Here is a 27,902-nt window from a genome sequence, read left to right on the forward strand (position 1 = left end):
TTAGTTTAAGTTCTTTGTTTCTAATCAATGTTGCTAAAGAGAGCCTTCAGTATGCATGTGACCTGATTGTGATTAATGTGAAGTGCAACTCTGAAAGTACAAACTGCAAGAACACTGTTAGTCAAGTAAGTTAGTGTTAGTCTGTTACCTGCTTTATACTCCAACCACATCTCTGGTGCACCACACCAGTACAGTGGAACCCCCTTTTAAGACCTGATTTGTTCAGATTTTATGTTCATGACCTCTGTCAATTAACCCCCAATTTAAGACTCCCTCCCGCGACCACCAAACCACTGAACATACCCCCCTCCCCATTTCATCCTCCCACCCCATGTATGTTGTAATTGTTCAAGTATTTTTTCTGTTATATAGTTCTGTCCCTTTGGTTAGGTGATGTCCTGTAATGTACAGCATATACATGTATAAAAACTTTACAAAAAGAGAATATAAAAATAAAAATAAAAATAAAAAAGACTCCCTCCTTTTTTCTTGAGGTCTTAAAAGGTGGGTTCCACTGTACTCTTCCCATGTGTGACCCTCCACCACGGAATGAGTCGCATGTCACCTTTGCATGGTTTTCATATTTTTACATTTTCTTGAAGAGTTTTTTATGCTCTATCCAGTGGTGAAAACTGTTTTAGAAATGAGCGAAAACTTTTTGAGTAATAAGCCTGTGACTAAGGTGACCCTCACACTGTTACCAGACACCCCCTGGACTTATAATATTATGCCTAGCGCAGAACCGCGCGAGGTGACATGCGACTCATTCTGTGGTGGAGGGTCACATTTACTTCAGCTCTACAAACAAGAAATCTGACAAACAGCATAAAATCCGGCACATTGAAACCTCCCTCCCCCATTTTTTTTCAAGACAATTTATCTAAGACAGTGCCCCTTTGAAGACCTTGCTTTTTGAGATTTTCAGTTCATAGCCTCTGTAAATTTACCTCCCATTTTATTTGTAAGAGTTAGACTCCCCTCCTTTTCAAGACCTGAGTTTTGTTCTTATTTTGGGAGGTCTTTGGATTTCTGCTGTAATATTTATTACAATGTGATCTCACTTGCTTTGTGTCACATTCATGTGAGCTTGTGTCTTATGTGCAGAAATTGGAACCATTGGGCGTTCTGGTGATAGAGAGATGCACAGTGGAACTAGATCTGGAGGAGGAGGCTTCCAACTCCTTTGTCATAGGTGAGCGAGTAATACTAATACTGTACCATATTTGGTTTTCCTCCATTATTTTTGTTTTGCTTGTAAATTTAATTCAATTTTGATAGTTTTGTTAGTCCCTCTTTGAGGGAAAAATCAGCACTTATGATTTTTTTTAGTCACTTGAGAAAAAGTGACTCTATGTAATCGGTCAGTGTTAGTCTGTCCGGCCGGCCGGCCGGCCGTAGACACCACCTTAACGTTGGACTTTTCTCGGAAACTATCAAAGCGATCCGGCTCATATTTTGTTTAGTCGTGACCTCCAATGACCTCTACACTTTAACGATGGTTTCGTTGACCTTTGACCTTTTTCAAGGTCACAGGTCAGCGTCAAAGGAAAAATTAGACATTTTATATCTTTGACAAAGTTCATCGGATGTGATTGAAACTTTGTAGGATTATTCTTTACATCAAAGTATTTACATCTGTAGCCTTTTACAAACGTTATCAGAAAAACAAGGGAGATAACTAGCCTTTTCTGTTCGGCAACACACAACTTAACGTTGGGCTTTTCTCGGAAACTATAAAAGTGACCGGGCTCAAATTTTATGTGAACGTGACTCCCAGTGACCTCTACACTTTGACGTCTGCTTTGGTGACCTTTGACCTTTTTCAAGGTCACAGGTATGTCTTGAAGGAAAAAAATTGAAATATCATATCTCTGAAACTATTCATCGGATTTGATTCAAACTTTATAGGATTATTCTTTACATCAAATTATTTACATCTGTATTGTGTTGTGAATAGCAATTTCTTCCTGTCCATCTGATGCCTCATATAATATTCAGAACTGCGAAAGTGACTCGATCGAGCGTTTGCTCTTCTTGTTAATTTACTAATTCTACTTTTTATAAGTCAGTTATTTACTTTTAGTAAAATGGGAAAAAATCTGAGAAAGCATGTCAGTTTGTCACTTCTTCATTTTTGTTTATTGCCAATACACCAGGCACTCTCTAATTATTCAAGAAAAATAATTTTGTATTCGAGATGGAGTATCAACAATTGTGTATCCCAGAGGGAGTATTTAGAATGTTGTAATTGTTGGAAAGTATTTACAAATTGAAATAAGGAGATTTATGGATGTTAATTCTACGATTAATTGATAAGTTCACAGCAGATTCTTATTTGTCCTTTCTGTTAATTTATCATCTATCTGTAGTCAAATGTACATATATATATGTAATTATGATGTTTTATGAATGTTTTAGTGTGCGAAGGAGAAGACAACCCATTCAAGTTTGCTGCCGTTTCTGAAGAGGAAAGGGACAGCTGGATCCAAGCATTGCACATGGCCAGCTATGAATGCCTTAAGATGCAGCTACAGTCACTACGGGAACAGGTTCAAGCCAAGACAGGTCGCGACCCAGTGACCATGCCAGATTCTTCCCCTTCTGGCCTTGACCTTGACGTCCAAACTGGTGCGAAGCGTTGAACCTTTGTTTTGTTTTGATCTGCATGTTTTAGTGTAGATAGCAAGTCTGTGATCTCTTGAAATATTATATCACCTGTTGTTCTGCCTTGTTTTCTTTAACTTGTCTTTTTTGTTCTGAAAACTGACACCGACAGCTGGTACACAATGAATCTAAAAGAAGCCCTTTCTGTGAACGGGTGTTCAAGAGCTATGTCATTCTTATTTTGACGCCATTTTCAACCTTATAATATATCATTTCCTTTTTATGGCATGATCATGATGAAACTGATTTGGCAGAAGGATGTGAAATTCTTGAGCTGCGTACAGGAAAGTTTTCTGTTCTACCACAGATACATATATATATAAATATATACATTTGAAGCCAGTAACAATTTAGAAGCTAAAATGCTTTCACGTGTTCATAGTATCACTTTCATGTTTAATGTCTGCAATTTTTTGGCAGTGTAATGGCACTTGCCAGAGTTATATTTTCAAGACTATTTGTGTTGTGATATGTGTGTGCATTTAAAAGATTTCTTGTATATACATATATATTACAAAGGTCAGCATTCATTCTGTTAACACTGCTCAACTGCTCCTTCCTTGCACTTATTAGCATAATTATCCTTTGATAATAATGACAGGTGTTCATTTTGTTATTTTATTTCATTCTCTGATGTTGGAAGTTTGAGAGGGAAAACATATTCTGTACATATTTGTACATAAGTACATAAGTAGACATTTCTAACATTTTCCATGTCTCAAACAATAATTGCAGCATTGCGAACATATTCTAATGCCTTACTTCTGTTACAATTTCAGACAACTTCAGAAGTAAAACTAAAAGTAATTCTGTTATCATCATCATGGTGCTAGAAAACTTGCATGCAGTGAATATATATATTTTTTGTTACACTTTCTGCTGGGACTTTTGTACAATCTGCCTTGAAGTGTTGTGTGTGGATTGGTTGGTAAAATCTTCGCACTAGCAGACAGGCAGGCAGTGGTGTTTTTTTTTTTAACTTGAACGCTTTATTGGCTATTTGCCTAAACATGATATGGACATTGAAAGCGCTTTTTAAAGATGCTTTTGCCTATTCATCTGTATGTTTTTTAATTAAATGCTTGCTGTCGAAGAAAGATATATATATTTATGTAGTTTAGCAGATAGTTTTGAATTAAATTTTTGTATATACTTTGTGCTTGCTTCTTTCATTTCAAATGATAAACAAAAATGTTGTTATGGCAACCCTTTATGAGGCCATTTGTCTCTTAATGTTGGCATAGCATGATTCTTTTATTCCAATATATTGTATTGTGGTAGACAGACAGAGGTTAAGTAGGTAAATGAATATATGGTTTGATGGGTAAGATAGAGACAGATAGGTATGTAGGTAATTAGAAGGGTAAATTAACAGGTTGATAGGTAGGTGACGTTTACAAACAATTAAGTAACATTCTCAGGGATAAGTTTTTTTTGCAAGCATTTATATGCCCACACAAACACATCAACAGACACACAGACCCACACATTCAATTACACAAACAACCAAAAAAGAATTTTTTGTGATTAAATGTAAAATTATGGTGGTTTTGGTCTAGTTCTTATTGACAAAGTGAAAATAAAGCTCTGTTTGAATTTGTTTGCTAAAGAAACTGTGAACATGGGATAACTGCAGATATTTTGGATTGTCATGCTACTGGATATTCAAGTCAGGGTATGGATAGACATCTGACATGAACTGCTGCATCTCGCCTTAAAATTCTTCTCTCATAGTTTCATCATTATATTTTTTTTTCAAACTATGCATCATTTCTCCAAGTCTAAAACTAATAAGAATGTTTTTGTTTTGTTTTTTGTACTTTACTTTTTTTATATAAGTCTTGTTAAATGAATTTGTAATAAAGGTTTTATAGGTGCGGCGCCTGTGTTTTGGAGTTACGTTGATATTTTATTTGATATGGTTTTTCTAGATGTATTCTTCTTTTATTTCATGAAAATAGAGTAGGCATATGATACTTTCGGTCACTTTTAGTTATAGCAATAATTGCCCACCAAATGATTTTTAAGTATTATTTAATTTCTGATCGAGTGCTTTTGTTTTCATTTTATATTTTGTTTCGTTATTTATTTATTTACAAGATTTTCTGTAAGCAGGTAGACAAGCTATCATCAGAAAAAAGAATGGTGTTGAGGAATTTTAAGTTATTAGTTTTATGTAGCTAGATGAAATACTCTATAATTACACATTAACATGCTTCCATTTGAAACTTCGAGGTCTTCATCGGGGATTGACGCCCGACCAAAGGTAATTGAAGCCCGACGGAGCGAAGCGACGGAGGGCTTCAATTAGACTTTGGGAGGGCGTCAATCCACGATGAAGACCGAGAAGTTTCAAATGGAAGCATGTTAATGTTATTGTAATTCAATCTGACGACGATCTCTTTCCTGCTTTCATGCGGTTGTAAACAGACAGAATTGGTTCTGTTCTGTTCACACACTACTTTCAGTCCACCTACCTGCAAGGGTCAAGTCCCAAGAAATATGTCTCTGTATTCCTATCGTATCACTCTGCTCCTGTTTTGTTTTCTTTCACACACATTTTCCCTTCTTTTTTGACGGGTTTTTGGACAGCAAACTCTAAAACAAATTCTTTTTATCACAAAAGCGATCTTTGGAATTGACTGACGTAGTCCGGAAGAATTCATGCTTCAACTTATGTCATGTATTCGACGTCATCACTTCGCATACCTTATGGTCTCGGTATTTCGTTGGCCTTCATATTTCCTACTTGTAAAATGACCCTCAAAGCTAACCGAGACTAGTTGAGGCTGTATCAATGCGCCTCGCCAGCAGGTTGTTAATGGATTTTTTAGCGAGTGGTTATCGACAATTAATGACCGGTAATTTTTAATGAGTTGGGGCATTCTGACCAATCACAGGATCTGTTTCATTAAAACGCAAACTTGATTGAATTACAATACGACTTAAAGCTAATGAAAGGATGCACCTTGCAAAAATAAACAATATCTCAAATGGTTTTTTTTTAAATTATACAAGTATTATTGTGTCGTAAGGGACTCTTAAAATGGGGGTACATTAACAGAGGTTATGAACCAAAAATATACCCCCCGCGGGTTAGGGGGAGGAATTTACCCGATGCTCCCCAGCATGTCGTAAGAGGCGACTAACGGATTCTGTTTCTCCTTTTACCCTTGTTAAGTGTTTTTTGTATAGAATATAGTCAATTTTTGTAAAGATTTTAGTCAAGCAGTATGTAAGAAATGTTAAGTCCTTTGTACTGGAAACTTGCATTCTCCCAGTAAGGTAATATATTGTACTACGTTGCAAGCCCCTGGAGCAAATTTTTGATTAGTGCTTTTGTGAACAAGAAACAATTGACAAGTGACTCTATCCCCTCTCCCCCCTTTCCCCGTCGCAATATAACCTTCGTGGTTGAAAACGACGTTAAACACCAAATAAAGAAAGAAAGAACCAAAAATATGAAAAGGCAAAGTTTAAAAAATGTGAGGTCTTGTATTGGAGGGTCTTGAAGGGGGTCCACTGTAGTTACCTACAACACTCACAATTAAAGACTTACTGTTCTTCAACCTGTTTTAGAGACATTGTTTTTCTCGACCTCTGTGCAATGGTAAAACTACTGTATTGCAAACAACATAACAAGAGTCCTCCCAATTTTGTAGTACTTAGCTAAGAATACCAGTTAGTAGATTTTAATGTCTAATGTTACACAGGCTTGCATCTTGCGTTGCACCAACAGAGCTTGTAATTTCTGAAGAAAGTACAGCAGGCAGGTTTCATTTGTTTTCTTTTTTGAGTGTTTTTGTTTGTCATACAGCAAAATGTATATACATTTGTTAGCCATGTTCTTAATAACGGCTTCTTTCTTTGAATGGCATAGAGAAGATTATTTCTTTTCAGTTTGTACCATACCCCCCGCGGGTTAGGGGGAGTCCCATATTGGTTGGGACGAGAAAGAATTTACCCGATGCTACCCAGCATGTCGTAAGAGGCGACTAACGGTTCTGTTTCTCCTTTTACCCTTGTTAAGGGTTTCTTGTATAGAATATAGTCAATGTTTGTAAAGATTTTAGTCAAGCAGTATGTAAGAAATGTTAAGTCCTTTGTACTGGAAACTTGCATTCTCCCAGTAAGGTCATATATTGTACTACGTTGCAAGCCCCTGGAGCAATTTTTTTATTGGTGCTTTTGTGAACAAGAAACAATTAACAAGTGGCTCTATCCCATCTCCCCCCTTTCCCCTATCCCATCTCCCCCCTTTCCCCGTCGCGATATAACCTTGAATGGTTGAAAACGACGTTAAACACCAAATAAATAAAGAAAGAAGTTTGTACCATAATTTTCTTGTAAACCTTGGCCATAGGCAATTGACAAGACAGGGTTATCAGTCAAAGCAATCATGCACCTAGCACAAGTTTGATTGTGTGAGCTCTGAAGTGCATTTTGTTTTTTACATTATTGATCACTTTTGTACATAATGCACTTTTTAGATTGACATTATTTTTTATGTATACATCAGATGTTCGATTGTCAAAGTCAAACACTCAAAAGTAATGGTTTTGATGGTTGTCATAAATGTACTGAAGGGTATTTAAATCTGGCAGTCAGTGTGTAACTCAAGACCGTTAAGATTTATTGCTTCACATCTGATCATCTTTTTCGCAAGAAATTGTACTACAGCAGTACCTGCGATGTGTGGACCCTCCCATGAGAGGACACCTCCCTTAAAAGGACACCTTGTCCCTTTGTCTATTATCTCTACCAAAGTATACCTGTCATGAAAGGCCACCTGCAATGTAGGGACATTTCTGGCTGGTCCCAAGGGTGTCCTTTTATCGCAGGTACCACTGTACTGTTCTATGGTAATTGCTTTTTGTTATATTTAGTCAAGTTTTGACTAAATATTTTAACATCGAGGGGGAATCGAAACGAGGGTCGTGGTGTATGTGCGTCTGTCTGTCTGTGTGTGTGTGTGTGTAGAGCGATTCAGACTAAACTACTGGACCGATCTTTATGAAATTTGACATGAGAGTTCCTGGGTATGAAATCCCCGAACGTTTTTTTCATTTTTTTGATAAATGTCTTTGATGACGTCATATCCGGCTTTTCGTGAAAGTTGAGGCGGCACTGTCACGCCCTCATTTTTCAACCAAATTGGTTGAAATTTTGGTCAAGTAATCTTCGACGAAGCCCGGGGTTCGGTATTGCATTTCAGCTTGGTGGCTTAAAATTTATTAATGACTTGGGTCATTAAAAATCTGAAAATTGTAAAAAAAAATAAAAATTTATAAAACGATCCAAATTTACGTTTATCTTATTCTCCATCATTTGCTGATTCCCAAAACATATAAATATGTTATATTCGGATTAAAAACAAGCTCTGAAAATTAAATATATAAAAATTATTATAAAAATTTTTTTTTCGAAATCAATTCAAAAACACTTTCATCTTCTTCCTTGTCGGTTCCTGATTCCAAAAATATATAGATATGATATGTTTGGATTAAAAACACGCTCAGAAAGTTAAAACGAAGAGAGGTACAGAAAAGCGTGCTATCCTTCTTAGCGCAACGAATACCCCGCTCTTCTTGTCAATTCCACGGGCACTGCCTTTGCCACGGGCGGTGGAGTGATGATGCTACGAGTATACGGTCTTGCTGCGTTGCGTTGCGTTCAGTTTCATTCTGTGAGTTCGACAGCTACTTGACTAAATATTGTATTTTCGCCTTACGCGACTTGTTTTGTTTTTCTTGTTACATGTACCACATCTTTATTTGTACTGTATTTCATGATTGAGATAACAAATGATACCTAATGATAGGTGTGACAAATTATGCTTGCATTTTAAATGAGATACATGTATCAGGTAATGAAAGAAAGTTGTCAAGGAAAAAACAGGGAGACCCTTGAGTCCAACAACATCACTTGCACAGTTTTATTTATTTTACCACTCAAAGATTGAGCCTTGTCTTTGAAAATGGTTGTTTGCTGTTTTGTGGTTGTTCTTGTACAGTGTCTTTGGATACTAATGCTTTTTGTATACTCACAGGAGGTTCAGCTAAGCTGACAGGGCTATTTTAAGTTCACCTTAGAAATGTTAAAATCATTAGAACTGAACATCTTAAACATTGCACACTTTGAGTTTTGACTGGTGATTAATGTCCATGTTATGTGTGGTTATCCATCAAATTGTCAAAAACTGAGTTTCCTTGTAGTTGTGTTGAAACTCATTGTCAGTGAAGTGAAGTTAATTCGTCTTGACCCAAGCACAAACCTTTTGAAACTTACCTGTCATCAGTGAATACTTGCAACGTTACTGGATTTTCGAAATTGTCAGATTAGGATACTTGCATTCTTTGTTGACCTTTGTACTGGAAACTTGCATTCTCCCAGTAAGGTCATATATTGTACTACGTTGCAAGCCCCTGGAGCAAATTTTTGATTAGTGCTTTTGTGAACAAGAAACAATTGACAAGTGGCTCTATCCCATCTCCCCCCTTCCCCCGTCGCGATATAACCTTCGTGGTTGAAAACGACGTAAAACACCAAATAAAGAAAGAAAGAATTCTTTGTTGAAAATGTAAATTGAGTCAAGTGAATGTGCAATATATTTTGGTAAAACCTTTAAGACAGTCAGTTTCAAGTTTACCAGCCTGTTTCATTAAAACCACATTTTAAAGGAGGTTTTACTCTGATTTCAGATACTGCCTCCGAAGATCCTGTTTTGGAAATTTCTCTTTGTAAGTGGCAATTTTTACTCTTTGTGTCTTAATGCATGCAATTTAATGTCCTGGAACCCCCCGCGGGTTAGGGGGAAGAATTTACCCCCCGCGGGTTAGGGGGAAGAATTTACCCCCCCGCGGGTTAGGGGGAAGAATTTACCCGATGCTCCCCAGCATGTCGTAAGAGGCGTCTAACGGATTCTGTTTCTCCTTTTACCCTTGTTAAGTGTTTCTTGTATAGAATTATAGTCAATGTTTGTAAAGATTTTAGTCAAGCAGTATGTAAGAAATGTCAAGTCCTTTGTACTGGAAACTTGCATTCTCCCAGTAAGGTCATATATTGTACTGCGTTGCAAGCCTCTGGAGCAATTTTTTTATTAGTGCTTTTGTGAACAAGAAACAATTAACAAGTGGCTCTATCCCATCTCCCCCCTTTCCCCGTCGCGATATTGCCTTGAACGGTTGAAAACGACGTTAAACACCAAATAAAGAAAGAAAGAAATGTCCTGGAAGATAGAATATTGTGTCTGTGTCAAAGCAGTTCAGATGCATGCATTGAAAAGATTATTTCCTTATGGACACAGAAAGCTTTGAAAGGATTTTACATTTTTGATAACTGAACAATATACTGTATTTCAATGTCCAGAAGTTTGTTTATATTTTTTCTTTGTCATTGTGACCATCACAGGGTTAGTGTATCATGGACAAAAAAATCAGAATATTTCAGGAGGCATTAAAAAGTTTATTCTGATGTCTGTTTTTTTAGTGTTGTTTGTTCACAATTTATTTGTTTGTGTGTGTGTTTTCTTGTTTGTTTGTTTATTTATTAGTATAGTGATAAGTTGATTCGTGCCTGGTCTTGTGTTTGGTATGTCTGTAATTATCTGATGAATAGTTCATGATAAAAAATGATCTCCAGGTTTTCAAATTAATAGTTTTTCTAGGACAGAGTTTGCATCTGAACAGTTCATTATACATGTATGTCATTGGGCATATAACAGAAGCGGAATTCACAGTCATCATCAGTGCCTTTTGTAACCCTGGGATAGATCAGCAAATTAAAACCACTTCGTAAGGTAATACATTGTACTACGTTGCAAGCCCCTGGAGCAAATTTTTATATTTAGTCAAGTTTTGACTAAATATTTTAACATCGAGGGGGAATCGAAACGAGGGTCGTGGTGTATGTGCGTGTGTGCGTGCGTGCGTGTGTGTGTGCGTGTGTGCGTGTGTGTGTGTGTGTGTGTGTAGAGCGATTCAGACTAAACTACTGGACCGATCTTTATGAAATTTGACATGAGAGTTCCTGGGTATGAAATCCCCGAACGTTTTTTTCATTTTTTTGATAAATGTCTTGATAAATGTCTTTGATGACGTCATATCCGGCTTTTCGTGAATGTTGAGGCGGCACTGTCACGCCCTCATTTTTCAACCAAATTGGTTGAAATTTTGGTCAAGTAATCTTCGACGAAGCCTGGACTTCGGTATTGCATTTCAGCTTGGTGGCTTAAAAATTAATTAATGACTTTGGTCATTAAAAATCTGAAAATTGTAAAAAAAAATAAAAATTTATAAAACGATCCAAATTTACGTTTATCTTATTCTCCATCATTTGCTGATTCCAAAAACATATAAATATGTTATATTCGGATTAAAAACAAGCTCTGAAAATTAAATATATAAAAATTATTATCAAAATTTTTTTTTCGAAATCAATTTAAAAACACTTTCATCTTATTCCTTGTCGGTTCCTGATTCCAAAAATATATAGATATGATATGTTTGGATTAAAAACACGCTCAGAAAGTTAAAACGAAGAGAGGTACAGAAAAGCGTGCTATCCTTCTCAGCGCAACGAATACCCCGCTCTTCTTGTCAATTCCACGGGCACTGCCTTTGCCACGGGCGGTGGAGTGACGATGCTACGAGTATACGGTCTTGCTGCGTTGCGTTGCGTTCAGTTTCATTCTGTGAGTTCGACAGCTACTTGACTAAATATTGTATTTTCGCCTTACGCGACTTGTTGATTAGTGCTTTTGTGAACAAGAAACAATTGACAAGTGGCTCTATCCCATCTCCCCCCTTTCCCCGTCGCGATATAACCTTCGTGGTTGAAAACGACGTTAAACACCAAATAAAGAAAGAAAGAAAACCACTTCATCGGAGGAAAATATTGAATGTGGGGATAAATTTACAGAGATCATGAACAGAAAGTCTGAGAAATCATTGTCTTAAAAGGGGGGTTCCACTGTATGTGAATGAAATGTGCTGTGAAGTGTTTATGAGCGTAGCCTCAAGGAAATGTTAGCTCTGACACAGAGAAAATAATGATGCCATAAAAAGGTTGCCCACCTCAATTGATACTACCCATTTTAAAAAACTAGGCAGATCTTTGTGATGAGACCATTTATTGTAGAACCAGTTATTTGACTGGAAAGGCCTGGCATCCTTTCCCCTACCATATCCAGCAAACAAGTCATTGATTTTACATAATCTAGTGTCTGTGCAGTAAAATCTACAACACAGTCAGCCCCCTAAATCAAATTCACATGAGCAAGGTGCCTGCGTTAAAATTGTGAAACAAATCACAACAGCTAAAACAGAATAAGTTTTTACTTTGCATGTTAATTTGCCTAATTAAGGAATAAAACCCGAAAAGAAAGAAACAAACAAAAACAACATATTAATTATTATTGCGCCTCATCCTTTGAAAAAGTACTAGTAATTAAGTCACCGTCAGGCGGTGCACGAGTAGGGGGTTACAGTTTGACCCTTTGACCTCATTTGCATGATATACACACATGTGACAATATGGTTTAGTTATCACAAGGGTGGTCAGGCTCTGTCACATATTGTAAGATAAACTCGAATACATATGTGCACAGACACACACACAACAGGCGCTACAAATGGTCTAACAAAATATTGTATGTCGACTAGTCTGATCCATACATCATTTATGACACACTTAAGACCAGACCGATGTCAATCCCCTCATTGTAAATTCCATGTAATTGTCTGCGCTTTCACACAGATAGACTGCCCATGTGCAGGCATGTGCATGCTCATGCGCACGCACGCACACGCACACACACACACACACACACACACACACACACACACACACACATATATATATTCACACTCACACATCCCTACTCACCGGCACGGTTGGCCTTGTGGTAAGGCGTCTGCCCCGTGATCGGGAGGTCGTGGGTTCGAACCCCGGCCAGGTCATACCTAAGACTTTAAAATTGGCAATCTAGTGGCTGCTCCGCCTTGCGTCTGGCATTATGGGGTTAGTGCTAGGACTGGTTGGTCCGGTGTCAGAATAATGTGACTGGGTGAGACATGAAGCCAGCTGTGCTGCAACTTCTGTCTTGTGTGTGGCGCACGTTATATGTCAAAGCAACACCGCCCTGATAAGGCCCTTCGTGGTCGGCTGGGCGTTAAGCAAACAAACAAACAAACAAACAAACATACCTACTCGCACTCATGTTTTTTTTTTTCCTCTGTGCTTTCTCAGTATCATTTTAATTTAATGTTTTCCTCAGTCTGACAAATAATATCAAGAACACAATGCAAATGTATTAATTGCTTTGATCAAACTCCTGCATTTGATGGCAATCTGAGAACAATGAACCAGAGTCTCCTGTTTCGCTTCCGTAAGAGCCCACTTCATCCTTTATCTTTCCTGTTGACATCTTTCCTTTTGCTCACCCATGGTAGTCTCAGCATATCTGAGAAACAGAGAAGTCATTGTCTTTCAACATGACCCTGGCTAATGTGACATTATAATAGCAAAGAGACAGATTTTCTGTGGAGTACTAGCCTGCGGTAGCTCAGTCTCGGTGAGCACTCCAGTGTTTTACAGTAAATGTAACAGGTAAGGTACTATGTTCTGTATTTCCTTGGGAAGACAACAGATTAAGAATAATAGCTTAAATAACTGATCATAGGGAATTCTAAATTTGGATCACTTTTTTTGCAACTATCCTTTGTCTTGTTTTTCATTGTGTGATCAAGGAGCACCCAAACTCTGTGATATTTCTATGTTGTCATGCATACAGAAGAATTGTATTAAGAGTTTCAATTGAGACTGTGGTGCTTGGATGTTTGTTCGTTTTTGACTCACATGCGAAGCAAAAGTGAGTCTATGTACTCACCCGAGTCGTCCGTCCGTCCGTCCGTCCGTCCGTCCGGAAAACTTTAACGTTGGATATTTCTTGGACACTATTCAGTCTATCAGTACCAAATTTGGCAAGATGGTGTATGATGACAAGGCCCCAAAAAACATACATAGCATCTTGACCTTGCTTCAAGGTCAAGGTCGCAGGGGCCATAAATGTTGCCTAAAAAACAGCTATTTTTCACATTTTTCCCATTTTCTCTGAAGTTTTTGAGATTGAATACCTCACCTATATATGATATATAGGGCAAAGTAAGCCCCATCTTTTGATACCAGTTTGGTTTACCTTGCTTCAAGGTCAAGGTCACAGGAGCTCTTCAAAGTTGGATTGTATACATATTTTGAAGTGACCTTGACCCTGAACTATGGAAGATAACTGTTTCAAACTTAAAAATTATGTGGGGCACATGTTATGCTTTCATCATGAGACACATTTGGTCACATATGATCAAGGTCAAGGTCACTTTGACCCTTATGAAATGTGACCAAAATAAGGTAGTGAACCACTAAAAGTGACCATATCTCATGGTAGAAAGAGCCAATAAGCACCATTGTACTTCCTATGTCTTGAATTAACAGCTTTGTGTTGCATGACCTTGGATGACCTTGACCTTGGGTCAAGGTCACATGTATTTTGGTAGGAAAAATGTGTAAAGCAGTTCTTAGTGTATGATGTCATTGCTAGGTTTAGTTATTTGACGTCATGTAAAGGTCAAGGTCAAGCATGTGAGTCGTATGGGCTTTGCCCTTCTTGTTCTACTGTAGCTTTTGTGTCGGCAACACTGCAATTCAGAAATAGGTTTGTTGTTGCACTGGTATTAACACTGATGCGCACTAACAGTGAAGAGTCTTGTGGCATAGACTCAATCAAGTGATGCACTGCAAACAGTGGTGTCCTTCAATCAATTCAGATCCAAGTATTGCTGCTTTTTTTGTAAGCATACAGCTGCAATGTGTTAGATAACATTTTACCCTTGAAGACGGTGCCATGTTGCAGCGTTGAAAACGGTTTGGTTGCAATGAGTTAGACAGCAGCCCTCGAATATGGTGTCAAAATTGATCCCCATGTGGCAGGGTAAAATACGGTTACTGTAATGGCAAGTTGAATTCACCATAAGGTGACCCTAAGAGTAACAAAGATCTTAAAAGGGTTATTCCACTAGTTTCCAGATCAAGTCAGACTGATGTTTTGGTGTTGTATCATGCAATAGACCTTTTTCGTATAACCTTTGCCCCCAGCGTTTCGACCAATCAGATTTTAGGGCACGGCAGCCTCTCTCTGATAACCGGAACTAGGGGGCAATGGGTGCCTGGCCTGAAATACCTCTTTCACTTTCGATGCTCCAAGATTACTTTGCCAGAGGATTACTTTGAGAAATTCTGCAAGAAAATGGATTATCTTGTTCAAAATCATGAACAAAAAGTCAAGGACATGCACGAAGGTATGGTTTGAAATGGCTATTGGTGGTATATGGACGAAAGACTTGGCGAACTTCCCCTGCATAAGCGAGGGTGCGTATCGCTAGCGCTACGTGTCATTTGTGCTGAGTGTCATTTGTCCTACGTGTCATTTGTGCTACGTGCCGCTATCGCTACGTTGATTAGTGCTACAAATAATTTGTCGATGAGTCGCTATCATTCGTTCATTATCACTACGTGTCGACAGCACTACATCTTTTAGCGCGACGTGTCATTATCGCTATGTGTCAATACCACTACTTACTGACGACTCTCTTTTTCTCATTTTTTCAGTCTCTCGCTCTCACTCGTGGTTTGTGTGTGTATATGTATGTCTGTGTATGTATGTGTGTGCGTGTGTCTGTCTGTTTCAGTGTGTGTGTGTGTGTGTGTGTGTGTGTGTGTGTGTGTGACTCTCTCTCTCTCTCTTGCTCACTCGCTCGCTCACTCACTCTCTCTCTCTCTCTGCCTCTCTCTCTCTCTCTCTCTCTCTCTCTCTCTCTCTCTCTCTCTCTCTCTCTCTCTGTGGCCTTAATAAACCATCCTGAGTTCTGAGTTCTCTCTCTTTCTCTCTCTCTCTCTGAAGGAATATTTTGTTGTTCCTTTCAATTTTCCAGAGATTTGTAATTTTCGGAAGAAAGTCTCTGCATGATTTTCAGTTGTTTCTTTCGGATTTTGATCTTTTTAGAAAAAAAGGGCTTTGTTTTTGACTAATTGTAAGACAGTGTTTTTTGCATATATTTGTAAATGGAAATATTGACACAAGGTATAACCGAGGATATTGAAACCTTTTCTTCTCTCCCAAATTCTTTTATGAAATGTGAGGGGGAGAGAGAGAGAGGGGGGGATTGACAGCCAGAAAAAGCGCGAGAAAGCGAAAGAGAGAGACAGTTAAAAGGGATGGAGGGTGCTTTTTTGACTCACATGCGAAGCAAAAGTGAGTCTATGTACTCACCCGAGTCGTCCGTCCGTCCGGCCGGCCGGCCGGCCGGAAAACTTTAACGTTGGATATTTCTTGGACACTATTCAGTCTATCAGTACCAAATTTGGCAAGATGGTGTATGATGACAAGGCCCCAAAAAACATACATAGCATCTTGACCTTGCTTCAAGGTCAAGGTCGCAGGGGCCATAAATGTTGTCTAAAAAACAGCTATTTTTCAAATTTTCCCCATTTTCTCTGAAGTTTTTGAGATTGAATACCTCACCTATATATGATATATAGGGCAAAGTAAGCCCCATCTTTTGATACCAGTTTGGTTTACCTTGCTTCAAGGTCAAGGTCACAGGAGCTCTTCAAAGTTGGATTGTATACATATTTTGAAGTGACCTTGACCCTGAACTATGGAAGATAATTGTTTCAAACTTAAAAATTATGTGGGGCACATGTTATGCTTTCATCATGAGACACATTTGGTCACATATGATCAAGGTCAAGGTCACTTTGACCCTTATGAAATGTGACCAAAATAAGGTAGTAAACCACTAAAAGTGACCATATCTCATGGTAGAAAGAGCCAATAAGCACCATTGTACTTCCTATGTCTTGAATTAACAGCTTTGTGTTGCATGACCTTGGATGGCCTTGACCTTGGGTCAAGGTCACATGTATTTTGGTAGGAAAAATGTGTAAAGCAGTTCTTAGTGTATGATGTCATTGCTAGGTTTAGTTATTTGACCTTGACCCTGAAGGTCAAGGTCATGTAAAGGTCAAGGTCAAGCATGTGAGTCGTATGGGCTTTGCCCTTCTTGTTATTTTATGGTTGGTTGGTTTTTGTTCTTAATGCACTGTTTTTGACAATAGTTTTCATTCGGTAAAAGCCAAATTCAATTACCGCTCGCTCGCTCGCTCTCTCTCTCTCTCTCTCTCTCTCTCTCTCTCTCTCTCTCTCTCTCTCTCTCTCTCTCTCTCTCTCTCTGTCTGTCTCTCTCTCTCTCTCTCTCTCTCTCTCTCTCTCTCTCTCTCTCTCTCTCTCTCTCTCTCTCTCTCTCTCTCTTCATTACACACACACCACACACACACACACACACACACACACACACACGAACGCATACGTACACACGGTATCGTACACACAAACTCACACACAGAAAAACATCCGTGTATGTATATACGGTATCATGCGAGAGAGAGGTAGAGAGTGGGGAGGGGGAAATCCAAGATTAAGGGTGGGTACGAAGTCAACGTAGTTGGCATCGCTGATAGCCGTGCCATTGCCAGACACGAAGTGACTCGAGCAGACTTTTCAATGGCACGACAAACCCCTGTCGTCGGATTGCTTGCACCCATCGCGTCCTTCGCTGTTGCGCCTTCGCACTTGCACCCATCGGAAAGCCATACAATGACAAATTCTGTCCACCGTATTTCTTTTTCTTCATTCCACTGTTGCACTTGCAGTTGCAAACACAACAGTTTGCCTCGTCGTCTCCCCACTTGACTTTGCACCAAGCCTCATTGTCGATTTTTCCTTTTGCCCCCTAGTTCCGGTACAGCAGTCCCTGCAATGTACGGCCCCCGGCGTGAGTGGACACCTGACATGTACGGACACATTTGCTCGGCACGGAGTGTTTTCCTTCTATATTTGCCCCCCCTTAAACGGACACCTGCAAAACGTGGACGCGGACACTCATTTTCGGTCCCAACAGCAGGTCATACCTCCAATGTACGGACAGACCATCGTCAAATTTTCACCACAACAAAATCGATAACAGAGCAGTCCGGCTCTTGGTACAAAGATCACAGCCGCAATGGCGTGACGACAGTCACTGCTAACTTGAGTGCACCTGTACCCATCAGGAGGGGGGGTAGTTTTGGTCAGGAGTGGAGTACATGCAAAGATGCCAACATGAAACTGCACTGTGCTCTTTATTCTTGTCTGTTGGTCGTAAACAACAGAAACCACAGTCGATGAAGGTCCTGAGCGAAAGAGAGTGAAAAACCGGCCACAGTTCTCAGCATCGTGTGTCTGTGTGTAACCTCTTTCACTGATTGACAAGATACTCTTGTTTCCCCTCAGCCTTGACCAGTGAGTCGGTTGCCTAATCTGTGAACCCTTCAGTTGTCTTGCTTTGTCAAAAGTTACGACACAGCCAACTGGTTTTGCTCTGAGTGAACAGTGCAGCTGGCCTCTCTGGCCACAGCCCCAAACAGTACATGGCTGGAGGGAGTGAGAGAAAGGGAGGGGGGTAGCTGGCTAAACTCTGTGGGGTGTCCGGTGTCACTGCATGTCAGCAGGAAGAGCATTGGAGAGAAATAGAGAGGTGTACTCTTCCACACAATTTCCAAGCATCAGTTGTCACGGCTTGGGGTATAGGCATTAGTGAGGGAGAGTGGGATCTGTGTTATGTACAGTGTATTTCCGACTGAAGAGTGAAAAGTCACTGCCATGCCACATGATCGGCATGCAGTCAATAAAGCCACACAAGAAGAAAATAAATTATATGCTTAAGACATGCAGCTCTATCTGCTGCTATTTATTCAAACTGGTTTTCAAGCTTATTCTTGCAAAGCATCTGCACACGCTCCTCTGTGCTGTGTTTGTGTGGCTGCTTTCGTATGTCAGTGCATGGTGAGTGTGTTCACTGCCTTGAGGATTTATTTTATCTCTTCTTTTCAACACTTTTCATACAAATCATTTTTACAGAACGTTTAAAGAAGTATTAGGAGTTTATTGTTATTGTTTAGTAGCCACAAGAAGTGATTAGCATAGACTCAATCCTGTTGTTTGTGTGTCTCTGTGTGAGTGTATGGGGGAGGGGGTGGTGTGGTCACCCCTCCCGTGACCGGACACCTGCAATGTACGGACAGTTTTGCTATGTCCCAAGGGTGTCCGTTCATGAGAGGGACTGCTGTAGATCTGACAATAAACTTCACAGCGCATGCGCCAAAATTTAAGTGAAAAAGGTCTATTGCAAGCAGTATGACGGTTTGTCATAATTTTCACGAGTTTTCAATCATAACCAGCTGTGTAACAAAAAACAATGTTCATATGTGACAAATCGAATGGGTAATTTGAACTTCAGGTGAAAAGTGGATGTCAATTAAAGTAAAAGCCAATCAGGCTGTTTATTTAAAATGTGGAACCATTTCGGCTTTGGATTCGTGTACACTTAATAGAAAAGGTACATGCTAAAAAGTGACTGACCTGGCAAATATTATGGCATAAGCTGAAGGAATTTTTAGACTCAAAGAAAAGCAACGCAATGTTTACGTTTGACGTCACATAAAAATATGACGCCATCGCTTGAACTTCTGGTGCTTTTTGGGTTGCTATTAAAAAGTCTGGCTTCCTGTCGGTGATTGTGCATACTTTTGCACTACCAAAATGATGACAAAAACTATGTTTGGTGGCTTTGATGTTGCCAGACCAGCTTTTATTTGTTGGTCTTCGGGGAGCATATCGCCTTCTGTTACATCTTTATCTTGCGGCGTTGGTTAATAAAGATGAAACCGAAGACGATATGCTCTCCCTCGGACCAACAAACGACAAGCCACCAATTGCAAGCAGTATGATTGTTTGTCATAATTTTCATGAGTTTTTATTCAGAACCAGCTGGGTAACAAAAAACAATCTTATAATGTGTTGTGCAAATGAAATGGAAAATCAAAGGGGTCTGCGTTATTGAGCAGTGTGCATTTTTGTGTTACAGCCTGCAGTGATTTGCCATGTGACAGTCAGGGCACTCCGCCTAACTCCCTGGTTGTGGTCCACATCATCGTGCCGCAACAACAACAGTTATGGGTCCACCACAACCACACTGAGATTGCAGATGTAAGTGATAACAAAATGTGCACACTTTCGTGCTGTTTTTTTAGGCAAGATACCATAAAGATACTTATCTTGATTAGAAAAACGGTATAGATTTGTGAACGTCTCCTGCTTACTTCTCTGAACTCCTCACCGTCTATTCTCCAGCAAGACAACTCCGTGCCTCTTCTGACTGTCGCATCCTCACCATTCCACACACCAAAACCAAAACATACGGACAACCCACTTTTACTTTCTGCGCACCCGCACAATGAAATTCTCTCCCCTTTCACATCCGCCACTCTCAGTCACCCCAAGCATTCAAACGAGCACTGTTTGATTAAGGGTATTCAGCTGGTATTTCCTTGTTTTCACTCACCTATTTCATTCATGTTTTTATTACTTAGTTAGGGAAGAATCTTTTGTAATGTATGTTTGATGGTGTATGCTTTTAATTAAGCGTTGCTGACTATGAATGTAGATGTAAATGTTTGTATAACTGTGTTTAAATGTGTCAAGCGCAAAGAGCATAATTGTAAAGTTATGATGTTGTGCTATATAAATGCTCATTTATTATTATTATTATTATTATTATTATTATTATGTCTTTGACGCATGCATTTTTATGATAGGCTGAACTATGACCCGAGGCAAACCTAAGGTTTAGTCAGTAGATAGCAATTGCACACATCGCTCTTTTAACGGTGCAGACATTTTTTAATTTGTGTCAAATCTGAGAAAGTTACGATTTTGTCAATTCATGTCACTAAAAATGTTATGCATTGTGTCTGCCTGAGGCCTTAAACAAAGAAACCAGCAAATAAGAAAATAGAAAACACAAAAAGAGGTGTTAATATGCGTGTAAGTTAATTCATATTTATGGTAATTGTGTCATGAAAAAAATGTAAGCGAGCATGGGGGTGAGCACTTGTCCCAAATGTTGCATTTGCAACATATGGAAAGTTGATTATGGAACAAAACAATAAGCAATAAGATATGATGCCCTTGCGAAATGACCTCCTTTGAAAAATATGTTTGCAGCAGCTAACTTTGCTCTGCAGCGATTGTTGGTGCCCACCCCTGCACTGTTTGCACTGCTTTATGTGTTTCAACAATTTCTTCTGACTTCTCTTCACAGAAAAACAACAATCCTTTGTTCCTGAAGACAATAGGGTTTGGTGATGCTAACGGCGTTGACACAAGCACCAGAGTGCGGCTCACTGTCTACAATGTGAAGGAACGTATGACAGGAACTGTGAGTTATTTCACTGGCAGAGATTCATGCTCTCATCTGCCTTTGCTGTCTTCACATAGTCTTTCAGGCAGAAATGTGTGAGAGTAGAGTTTCTGTTTCATGAACATGTGAATTGAACTTTTAATTTAATGAACTAGTCTTTTATGGAAAACAATTCTGTAAAATCACTTCTTTTCTAACAAGTGCATTTACAATTTTACAAGGGTGAGATACCAGTGAAAGCTGTCATCAACTTTTTTAAATTAATTTTGTTTACAGAGTTGCAATAATCTCGACCAGGAGGAAATGACAAATTCCTCTAAACAAAAATCTTCTTTGAGAAATTTAGTAAACATAGTCACAAGTGTTTGCGGTACCAATTGTAGACTACATTAATTGAACCATACACAGCATACATACATAATAATGTTTTTTGCGTTTGCTTCAGATGGCCCAGCTGGGACAGGCTATTTTCACTCTACAAGATGTGCTAATGGCCTCAGACATGAGCCTTACTCTTTCAATGCAGTAAGTCACAGTGGTGTCTTTACAGGGCAGATCAGTGGAGTTTTGGCTGGATAATAGAAAAAAAGCTTGTAACTGATATTTCTGTAAATGGCATTCTTTTTTTTTTTTATTATTAATTTGTTTAGCTGATTTTGCCTGCGTTTTATGGGCTTAGCTGCCAGAACAAATTTACCAAATGCTTTTATTTATAAAATATGTTTAATCGCTTATTTTTCATTGATTTGTGAAACTTTATGATGCACTCTTATATTTTTCTCAATGAATAATCCTTGCTTGTATACGAAAGTGAGCCTGTGCATATGTGTACAAATGTATTTGTGTATGTCTGTCTAGTATGCAGTTCTTCATTTCCTGATTTGTAATGCTAAAAGAATCTTGAACAAATGAGGCAGAGCGCTATTTATAGATCAAATAACCAAAAGGAAGGAAGCGCTCTAAATGCATAGGACATGCATAATGGAGTAAGCGAGAGTTATTCGGAACCATTATCCTGGCACCAGAGAGAATAACAAGTACAGTGGTACCTGCGATGTGTGGCCCCTCCGATCAGGGGACACCTCCCTTAAAAGGACACATTCTGGGGTCCCTTTGTCTATTATCTCTACCAAAATGTACCTGTCTTGACAGGCCACCTGCAATGTAGGGACACTTTAAGCTGGTCCCAAGGGTGTCCTTTCATCGCAGGTACCGCTGTATTGGAATGAACAAGCGACTTTCATCCTATAAAAAAAAAGATAAAAAAAAGAGGATTAAAAGTCGCTTGTTCATTCCAATGCTTGTTATTCTCTCAGGCGCCAGGATAATGGTTCTGAATAACTCTTGCTAACTCCATTACACATGGTGAACGCATTTATAGTGCTTACTTCCCTTTGGTTATTTGTAATGCTAAGTAATAGTCTATCTTTATTCCCTCGATCTGTTTCACACTTTGCTTTCATATTGTACATAGATTCTTCATGTTTTCCGCTTAAAAAATACTTATGTCTCTTTCAAAACATAAAATTCTTTATTAGTATTTGTTTTTTAATAACTGTCTACAGGAGTCATGACATAAAAAGCAAGGGAAAAATTACAGTTATGGCATGGATCAACGACAATAAAGTCTCTCTGCAAGATCTGCAAGAAGCATCTTCCTCTTCGGTAAAATTGTGCAGTTGCAATTCAGTGTTTTTATCTTTAAATATGTGTGTGTGTGTGTCTCTCTCTCTCTCTTTCTTTGACTCTCTCTCTCTCTCTCTCTCTCTCTCTCTCTCTCACTCACTCTCTCTCTCTCTCTCACATACTCTCTCCCTCTCTCTCTCTCTCTCTCTCTCTCTCTCTCTCTCTCTCTCTCTCTCTCTCTCTCTCTCTCTCTCTCTCTCTCTCTCTCTCTCTCTCTCTCTTTCTCTGTCTGTTTTTTCTGTTTGTGTCTAAATCCCTGACTGTTTGTCTCTGTCTGTCACTGTGTGCATCTAGTGAGCATTGTAGGTGTTACGACAGATAGTTTAATGGCCATTTGGATTAAGAAGGATCCTTTCAATTCACTTAACACATTTCTATACAAGCACCCTGACGCTCCAGCCATAGAGCATCCTCCAAGAGAGCACAGGACTCTGTCTTCGGCCCACGTCAGAGAGTCGCTGCGGGTTCATTTTGACAACGTCATCAAGCGCTCGTTCCGATTCGCCACCAACAAGGAATCGGTCAGCCTGCAAGTCCATGAATACATGGCTGAGTTCCAGCACTCCTTCAACATTCCTGAACAACTTCTGTGAGTAGATAGCACAAATATCTATGAAGGCTTGGGTTCAGTGGGCTGGGGGAACTCTGCAGATAGTTTAACTGTGAATGTTAAACTACATTGTGTACACTACATTGGGGTGTGCACGTTAAAGATCCCACGATTGACAAAAGGGTCTTTCCTGGCAAAAGTGTATAGGCATAGATAAAAATGTCCACCAAAATACCCGTGTGACTTGGAATAATAGGCCGTGAAAAGTAGGATATGAGTCGAAATGGCTGCGATCTGCTGGCCGATGTGAATGCGTGATGTATTGTTTAAAAAAATTCCATCTCGCACGGCATAAATGAATCCCTGCGCCTTGAATATGTGCGCGATATAAATTGCATAAAATAAAAAAAAAATTAAAATAAATCCCTGCGCTTAGAACTGTACCCACGGAATACGCGCGATATAAACCTCATATTGATTGATTGATTGATTGTTATCACTATCAGATACTTCCCGAACATTGTCAATGAAACATTCACTTTTAACAACAACGATTTTGGGGAGACACTGACAAAGCCCTAAACCGTTGAGGGGAGGGGATGGTGGAGGGTGTTCTCAAAGAAATCTGTGCGTTTTTTGCGTGTCCGCAGTCTCTTTTTTTTTGTTCTTCGCCGAGTCCCCACGCTTTGATTTTTTTAGGCAGACTGCAAATATTCCATGAGAGAGGAGTCCAGAAACAAGCTTTATAAGTCACTGATTGACATTACAGTAAGCAACTCATGTACTCATATTGTTTTCAGGCAAATCAGAGAGAAGGGAACTGTGAGTGTGAACCCTTACAACACACTGTCTGATGTTGTTAAAAATGCACAAACTATTAACACTTTCAAAAATCTGCTGGACATACAAAAACTTATGACTGAGTCACTTTATTTTTACGATAATTGATATTGAGTAAATACGACTTTGAGCATGTTAATATGATTGACCTGCAACAAATTTGATAATGAGATGGGACGCGAAAAAAGCCGTGAGGCTTATGGATACCAATCCAGTCCCTAACCACTACTACTACTACTACATGTCTTTAGTACCCTTTTGGTTTGGTTGAGGCATTGCTAGGACTACACACCATGGTTCCATTATGTACAAATAAATACTTGATCCCTGTGGATTCTGTGATGTTATATTCAGATATTTTAGAGCATGTGTTCAATTTTACTGTTGTTGAATGTGTACTTTTAAAGCTTTTGGTATTTCATTAAGAGTCACTTGTTACATTTTTCATGCATCTGTTTTTCTGCAGGCGTATTTGGATCGATGAAGAGAAACAGAAAAACTCCCTGCTTCAGGACCTAGGAGAGGTAAGAAGAGGTGTAGCTCTGTGACAAGATAGTCTTCGTCCTGACGGAGATGGAGATCATGTTGATTTTTGACACAAATTTTTTTTCTCACTTGTGTACATAACTTTCAAGGAGAAAATTATTGGGACACAGTAAGAATTTCAGAGTAAAATCTGCTGGAATACCTTGTATTTTCTGTACCCTTCACATCTTTTGTTTACTTTTCTTCCCCTCATATTGTGTATGGTATTATTCTGTTTTCTTCATGTTCAACAAAGTGCATTTTTGTATTGAGTGATGTTTTTCAATCTGTTCTTACTTATATATATCCAGTATTGCTTGATTTTTTGATTTTTTACATTATCTTTGACAACTGCTTGATGTTTATGGCAATAAAGTCAAAATAAAATGGGTCTGCCTTAATAGATACTTGGTCAGAGTGTGCACATTCTGATTGTAGGTGACACCTCTTTCATACTATGTAGTACCACGCAAGTTAGTATTGGACTATCTGAGTTGTAGATGGCACTGCTTTATGCAAATGTTTTAACAAGGAGTTTTTATTTTTGTTAAGATGCACTAAATGGTATCATCTACACCTTGCTTTATTGAAAGGTAGCTGTTACTAAACTTGGATAGAACTGGGAACTTATAGTAGCAAGGCATCTGATTTTATTTATTTGTTTATTATTATTGTTTTTTGCTAAAGTGGTTGGATGCATTTAACATAAGATGAATAGGCATTCACAAGTTTAGTAAAACCGATAGCTTTCAAGGGACTTCACATACTCACAATTAATCTGCTTAAAAAAACAACCTCCACAAATCATGTTATTTTTAAACAGCAAGATAAGAACTTAATTTTGTAAAATGAAACATTTGGAACCTGCTAATAATCCATGCAAATAGCATAAGAGTGATTGATGAAGACGCTTTCTTTGAAAGTTTTTTTTCTAAGTACATGTACATTGTTGAATTTGACTTATCAGCATTTCTGAGTGAAGTGGCATATGTGTCCATAAATTACTTAGTTGTCATGGATACCCCTTATTCTTGTTAAAATCTGAAACAACAGAAAATGGCTCATAAAGGGATTGGTAGAGATACAAACTTAAAGCAGTGCACATAACACAATGTGTTTATCCACCCTTTTTCTGTCATACTATTTGTATGCAAATTGCGATGTGTAAAAAGCTTCCATTTCTTTTTGAATGCATTATGGAATGCATACTTTATCTATCAACATTTTCCCCAACTTTTTATCAACATTTTCCCCACAAGATATGTGCAGACACAAATGTTTTGTATTGCATAGAAGGTGCATTGTGATTTGTTATCAACATCTGCATTATCTGTGACTGCCTTTTCTTTCCAATACACATACATATAAAGAATTACAGGGTAGGTGACCATATTTCAGAGAGATAGCTTTAGATAAATATATTAAATGTAATTTCAGCTGATACTGAGAAAAAATGCAATCAGAATAAAAATGAGAGAACCAAGCGGTTGAGATTTTTGCTATTCTGGATCTAAAATTGAGTTGTGCAGCCATTTAGATCTACTGGGTTATGCGGTGTAGTGTGTCCTTGTGTTTTGAATGTTATGACATAATACTTTGCTGTAAGGGGGTGAGCTCTTCAGCGTAAATATAGACAAATCCTTTTGTTCAGAAAAAAAAGGTTAACATAACGGTTTCATTTCGCACAGAAAAATGGATAATCTTTTTAGTGGGTTTTTGATCCTTTTTGTAACTTTTGTTATTTTGTTTAATTTATTTCATTATTACTCAATTCATTTTTTTATTTAATCTTTTATTATAAATCAGATTGAACACAAGTCTGTTGTGTGACACATGAAGCAATGATGAACACGACACGCTTTAAGTTTCTGTGCGGTATTACTGGAACACAGAGTTTTTCGTAGCATAGCACTCACGCGTGTAGTACTACTGTGCATTACTTTCAGCTGTGGCCAGAGTGGGAGGCGCCTCAGATTGGTTGGATCACGCTTGCCGCTCGCACGGCCGAGCATTACACAAACACTCTGGACACGCTGATAGAGTACAAAGGTTCACTTAACTCTTGCCTGCTTGTTACTGACCCGTTTCTGCTTTTTTCTCTCCCTGTTTTGCCTTGCCTCCTGAATTTGCCTTGCCGTCTAACTCTGGAAATTCAAACTGACACCGCCTGTACTCCTTGGCTTGGCCTGTGTCTCGAATGAGTTAAAACTCTGAATTCTGTTCAGTCTTCGGCCAATACCTTATATTGCAGAGCTGGTCTAATATGAGTTAATGGACATGTGTATACCCTCACTTCGACTTCTTGGCTTTTCTATCCTAACTTGAATGAATTCACCTTGTATATCTTTGGCAGCATGGTCTAACCCTTCTCCTGTAAAGAATGTGTATATATCACACTGTATCTATCCTTCATATAAACTGTCCTATATCTTTTTGGCTTTTGCAGTCTTGTTGGGTTAGATAGAGGGACGTTCTTCTAGGTTTTATTTTCCGGAGTCTGAAAGCAGTATAATGTGCATGCTGGGCGCTCATGAGTTAATTGAAGCCAGCAATGGGTTGTTGATGTCCCAACTTAATTTTGAAGATGTGGCTGCTTTTACCTATAGCAGGCCCAACAGGGCTATTTAATTCATTAGCAGTTTTAGGAAGCAGCTTGATGAGGTTTCGTCCAAGAAATAAAATCTGTGCCAAGAAAATAAAATTCTCTGACACTGTGACAGTTTTGCTAGTTCCTAATGTCACCGGCGGATATGGCAAAGGTGGGGCTTCTTTGTTTGTACGGTACTTTCCGGGTCATAAGGCGCGACTTTTTTCCTCGAGTTTGCTTATGCGCTGTAGCGCCTTGTAACCCGGAAAGTACGGTAAGTTTGATTTGATTTTCTTTGTGTTTCAGAAATTTGCATTTTGTTTATGTTAATTTGGGTTTTATTTCTTTCAGTTTGGAATGATTTGGTGGGCTTTGTTGGCTTAATTTGTGTGTGTTCTGTTGCCTTTGTTTCATTTTTGTTTCATTTTTTTCCAGGTTCTTAAAATTCAGGCTAGCAAGTGGGAGGAGAGCTTTGTCAGTAGACCTCTTTTTTTTTTAATTTCTTAAATTGTTTTAAACAATTTGTTTTTTAGGGGTTTAGAGACGGGTTGAATATCTTTAGTTTTTGCTTGCATTGTAATCAGCAGATTCTGTGATTACTGAGTATGCAGTGTCTCTTTTCACTTAAGAAAAAAAATGTACTTTTGTACCAAGGAGAGTTTACAGGAAACGTGTTCAGTCATGCAGTATGTGTATG

The 27,902-nt window shown here is 38.7% G+C and overlaps 1 protein-coding gene across 4 annotated transcripts in view; it reads left to right on the forward strand.

Annotated features, from left to right (window-relative positions):
• LOC138969141 (inositol polyphosphate-4-phosphatase type I A-like) overlaps positions 1-27,902 on the forward strand; it is a 54,220-nt gene that overhangs the window by 2,591 nt on the left and 23,727 nt on the right. For 2 of the 4 annotated variants that reach the window (XM_070341858.1, XM_070341859.1), the window contains exons 4-13: positions 1,105-1,192; positions 2,419-2,628; positions 3,444-3,467; positions 9,366-9,404; positions 19,683-19,804; positions 20,919-21,035; positions 21,463-21,542; positions 22,583-22,682; positions 23,087-23,292; positions 24,560-24,617. In XM_070341858.1, the coding sequence (XP_070197959.1) occupies positions 1,105-1,192; positions 2,419-2,628; positions 3,444-3,467; positions 9,366-9,404; positions 19,683-19,804; positions 20,919-21,035; positions 21,463-21,542; positions 22,583-22,682; positions 23,087-23,292; positions 24,560-24,617 (1,044 nt within the window). Of the gene's footprint in view, positions 1-1,104; positions 1,193-2,418; positions 2,629-3,443; positions 3,468-9,365; positions 9,405-19,682; positions 19,805-20,918; positions 21,036-21,462; positions 21,543-22,582; positions 22,683-23,086; positions 23,293-24,559; positions 24,618-26,564; positions 26,668-27,902 lie in introns of all 4 variants that reach the window. The other 2 variants (XM_070341861.1, XM_070341862.1) reach the window with 2 other exon arrangements.

Source organism: Littorina saxatilis, linkage group LG6 (assembly GCF_037325665.1).
Source record: "Littorina saxatilis isolate snail1 linkage group LG6, US_GU_Lsax_2.0, whole genome shotgun sequence".
Lineage (NCBI taxonomy): Eukaryota > Metazoa > Mollusca > Gastropoda > Littorinimorpha > Littorinidae > Littorina > Littorina saxatilis.